The sequence below is a fragment of the Anarrhichthys ocellatus genome, unplaced genomic scaffold (assembly GCF_004355925.1).
Source record: "Anarrhichthys ocellatus isolate YVR2014 unplaced genomic scaffold, GSC_Weel_1.0 scaffold2200, whole genome shotgun sequence".
In the NCBI taxonomy this organism is placed as follows: Eukaryota; Metazoa; Chordata; class Actinopteri; order Perciformes; family Anarhichadidae; genus Anarrhichthys; species Anarrhichthys ocellatus.
The window spans coordinates 3,249-8,323 of record NW_022282174.1 but is presented as its reverse complement, the minus strand read 5'-3'; the positions used below and the strand labels follow the sequence as shown (position 1 = coordinate 8,323).

The 5,075-nt window shown below is 41.0% G+C and overlaps 1 protein-coding gene across 1 annotated transcript; it reads right to left on the bottom strand.

Moving 5' to 3' along the window:
- Positions 1-116: 116 nt before the first annotated feature.
- LOC116378200 (anaphase-promoting complex subunit 1) lies at positions 117-2,832 on the bottom strand (the record flags this gene model as incomplete). The annotated part of the gene is made up of 5 exons (XM_031840025.1): positions 2,633-2,832; positions 1,474-1,713; positions 1,079-1,243; positions 355-397; positions 117-265 (listed from the first exon to the last, which is right to left on the bottom strand). Coding segments are annotated over exons 2-5 (573 nt in total), but the record flags the coding sequence as incomplete, so codon positions are not given.
- Positions 2,833-5,075: the final 2,243 nt, after the last annotated feature.

Here is a 5,075-nt window from a genome sequence, read left to right as displayed (position 1 = left end):
TCACCACCATCATCATTTCATCATCATCACCACCACCACCACCACCATCATCATCACCATCACCACCACCACATCATCTTCACCATCATCACCACCACCATCATCATCACCATCACCTTCCTCCTCCTCTTCCTAGTGGGAGAACAGGTCTCCGTCTCTCCGTCTCTCACCTGGAACGGGAGTGGAGAGATGAAGTCCTTGCCGGTCACCGTGTGGACGTTGATGCAGCTGCTCTGGACGATGCAGACCGTCTGCTCCACGTCTTCTGCAAAGAACGACATTAAAAGTTGCACTTCAACAGAACTGCAGCAGAGACGAGTAGAGTACTTGAGTGGTTTTCTTCATGTTCAGTACCGTCTTTCTTGTCGTGAGGAACAGCAAAGGTACACCATAAAGCCTGCAGACACAATCACATATACATATTATGAATCCACTTAAACTGAGCTTAGACATGTGTGCTTTGCGGCGCTTTCACGAGGCGACATTTGGTCCGTTCTGATCGAGCTAGTTGTGAACGCAGTCGTCACACTCGGACCACAACAGCCGACCCGAGAGGTCGACCGTTTAGAAACCCCGATAGCTGCGGTCTGATTGCAGCGATAACGAAAATCCACTCAGTTTCAGGAAGTGAACCAAAACAAAGATCCAGTAAACATCATGTTAACGTGAGAGGGAGAGGACGGATTAGGACTTCTGCACATCTCCAGTGTTAGCTCGACATCTGGGACGAAGAAAAGACAGAACAAACTGAATAAAGTCCACAAACACAGTGACTGAGATGAAGTGAAGGAGAGGGAGTCAAATTATCACCTAATTATAATTTAGTCGGCTTTAATTTGTGCAGAAGACAAAATATAAAAAGGAACCAAAAGCATGGAGTTCACTCTGACTCGGATTCTTCAAACAAACGACGGTTTGAATCAAATACTCGGATGCATCCGTCTAAAAAGCCTCTCAATTCAGATGTTTGAGAAGCTTGTGTTTTACCTTTGAAGATGAATGAAATGTAACCGACACTGTACTGATCTACATCTACCACTGAGAGGACCCGTTTCTCTTGGATCTCCAGTGAACCCACCTGCTGCACCGGGCTGTCCACGGTGAAGGCCTTGTACACGTTGGAGGCTTGGCTCCAACTGCCCTGACTCCAGACCACCACGGTCCCTGCTGCGTACAGCTCCTCTTCAAACTCCACATCCTCCTCACGGACCCCCTTACAGCCTTTCCTGAGCTGCCAGCATTCCTGCCAATCAGAACAGATCCAGTGAGTGAGTGAATGTCAGCTACGATGCTACATTGAGACATAAAGACCTTCAGTGTCACAGAAGAAAAGTAGCTTCAAGCAATAAACCAGCATCTGAAGTTCCTTTTTCTTATCGTCCTCCTCTTTTCCTCCTTGTGCGTGACTAACAGAACTGCTGGTATGAGCGGAACATAATATAATATATAATACATCAATGACATGAATCGCACCCTCTCTCTCTCCTGCAGACTGACTTCCTGCAGCGACCCCACCAGGCCGGCGGCGCCATCTGACGACCAGAGCTCAGAGGCGGGCTGGAGCTCTCTGAGCTGCAGGTTGAAGGCGTTCGGATGGTTCCTGCAGTGCTCGCGGCCAAACGGGACAAACGGCTGCAATTCCCCTGCTGCGATCATCGTGGCTGTCTCTTCATACACGACTTCCGACATGAGTTCCAGATATCAGCATTATTTCTGGGAGGACCGGGGGAAGACAGAGAAGTGTGAAAAGCTTTCTTCACTGACTGGCCACAGCCCGATCTGATGTTTTAACATTAATGTTCTACCAGACTCTTCCGCTGTTACATGAAGAATACAACCGCTCATACGAGACGGACGTTGGCTCAAAGATAAATCAGAGCATGATGGGAGTTTAAACAACGACTCACGCTGAAACTGATTAAATGTGTTAACTTTGAGAAATATTTCCAGATATCCGGACGAAAGATAAGACAGTTACGTCGCTATAAATCCTCAGGAGAGCTGAGACTAAAGAGGACTTCCTACGTCATAAAAACATTAAAATCCATTAAAGAATTAGAAGTTAATAAAATGTTGTTTATAACACGGTAATGAAGTTTGAGGCACAAAGACGAAAATGTATGAACACATAACAAAAAAATGAAGCTTACATCGTCTGGAGAGTTAAACTGAAGCTTTAAAGAACTTAATGTCAGATATGAATATTTAGCCACAGCTGACATAACAAACATGATAAATTATGTTACTGGTGTTTACAACACAAACTAAATAGATGACATCATAACAATAAGGAACAGCACAAACTTAACATGAATAACTAACTTTACAGGTTAAAAGCAGATTTAAATAGATGAGTTTCAACTAAAAACATCACAATCATCAGATCATAATGATCAGATTCAACATGTAGCTTTCAGTTTTATCTGCTTATTTATTTACACAAACACTAAGTTGTTTCCGGTGATACGAAGCAGAGAGTATATAAATAAGCATGTTGACAAGTTAGCTGTGAGAGTGACACGCTAGCTGTAGCGTTAGCATTAGCACGCTAACGCTAAACTCCCGTCGAGAACCGTTGCTTTTCACTGGCTCTGTTAGCACGCTAGCTAACGTTAGCTTGAGCTAGCTGTACCTGATAGTACGGAATAGTCTGGCTCTTGTCGCGGAGTCCTTTGTGTCTCCTTTAGATCGAGTCTTGCTTGGCGACACCAGTCGTCCACATAATAATAATAATAATACAAAAAAATTAAAAATAACAACTCGGTTCAGGTGCCAAACTGTGTTTTTTTTTGGCTACCGCAGGTTTTTCAAATGAGCGCGGCCATCTTGGATGTCCCGGCATCCTCTCTTCCTCCACGAGCCGGCCAATCAGCAGCTAGGAGGAGGTAGAGGACAGCGCTGATTGGCTGCCTTCGATCAGGCAGCATCACTCATAAATCGATCCCTCTGTCCTCTCTCATCCTCTTCTTCAGTTAGAATGTCTTTATTCTTTTGTTTCTCAAAGTAAACGTCTGCTTCTGATGACGTGCAGAAGATATAACTAAGTACATACTTAAATTATTTAGAGGTACTTGTACTTTACTTGAGTATTTCCATTTTACACTATATTCTTTTATACAACGCACAGAATCAACCAGTCGATTGACAGAGAATTCATCTTTTTAGTCATTTTTTAATTAAAAAACATTTCACGGCGCCACTTTCTCAAATGTGTGAATTTCTGCTTTTCCTTTTAATTATTTCAGTAATTACATTTTTTTATTTCTTTAATTCATCGATACAAAATATATTCAACTAACAAATGATGAGGTATTATTACAGATTAAACTACCAGCAGTATATAAAGTCATTAAGATAAGATCCAGCTTTACCAGCTGCTGAGCAGTTAATACTCAATAATATATATTATTCTGCATATTGAGTATATTTTGATACTAATTATTTGTTTTACTTTTTCTTCAGTAACGTTTGAATGTAGGACTTTAACTATTTTGACACTGTGGAACTTCACAGTAACTGTTCACAATACAAAAAACTTGATTTTTATTGTATTTTCAGTTAATAAACGTGATTATCTTTCTTCATATCTTTCTTTCTGTCCTACGTTTTTATGTTTTTGTAAATGTGTTGGACTCCAAAGATGTTTATCCTGCATATTATCATAAAGTTCCTCACTTTAATATTTAAGTTTTACCACCGTGCGTAAAACACAATATATGTTTTGATAAATATATGAATAGAAATCATATTTTTGACAAGATATCAAGTTGTGCTCCAGCTGTCACTGTACTTGATCTGTTTTTGTATTGTTTAGAGCAGAGAGGACTACAGTCTGGTCATGAAGGTCACACAGACGCATGTGATCACAGTGATCAGATGTACTGTGTGTGTATATAAGTCATTATATTTTGTGTAACTGCTCGTTAAACATTAAACTGAATTAAATGATGAAGGTTGGTTTTAATAGATGATTCTCATAACACACAAAGAGAACCAGTGAAGGTGACGTGATGTGCTGAGACGTGGAGCACTAATGAAGGCTGCAGAGAGGATCAGCGTCTCTCATTAAGAGTAAATACTCTGATATTTATACGGAGACGCTGTCAGTTAATCAGCATCCGTCTGAAGTCACACGAGAGTCAGACTCACAATCATTTAACTGAAGACATTCAATTTAATATCAAGTCTTTGATCTAGTTATATATGCATTTGTTTGTTTGTTTATGTGAACACCGTGTTGTGTGTTTACTACATAACGCATGCATACTGTTCCTCTCATCACTGTAATACAGTTCAGTACATCAATGCATTTCTACAGGTTGATTTTTTCACATGAAACCAGAAGAGGACAAATTCTAAATAGAATAAACAGAAAAAGAAGCAAGAATTACAGCGTTTCTCCTTCTTTTTTAGTGTTTACATCCTGATTGATGAGTCAACAGTGAAGCAGTCAGATGTGCTGGTCAGGTGGCAAATTATGTTTGAATGGCAGTGATTTTAAAATGACGAAAGAGTGACTTCATGTCAGATTCCTGCGTGTCTCATCGAGAGAAATGTGTTTAAAAAGTGACGTGTAGAAACGCAAATTGTGTGCAAAGCAGAAAATGTATTTAGTTACATGTCTCAATACTTGTGCGTCATTTCAGCGTGTATTATTTAGAAAATAAATCTCCATCATTTTCCTCTGATTCCTTGATTTATACATTTAATCCTCTGCAAACGTCAAACTCTAGAGCAGAAAGGTCCAGTGTGGGATCAACAGTCGGCTCTCTGCTTCCATCAGATCAGCAGAAATTACACCTGAGTGGAAAATGAGGAGTCTGTGTGTGTTTCGTTGTGCTGATGGACGTGATGGATGTCACAAAACAACCCGCTCTGATCTGAGCGAGTTAAACGCTCCCAGACAATATCAGCGGAGCTCCCTGAGTGCTGTGAGTGTGTGTGTGTGTGTGTGTGTGTGTGAGTGTGTGTGTGAGTGCTGTGTGTGTGTGTGTGTGTGTGTGTGTGTGAGTGTGTGTGTGTGTGTGAGTGTGTGTGTGAGTGTGTGAGTGTGTGTGTGTGTGTGTGTGTGTGTG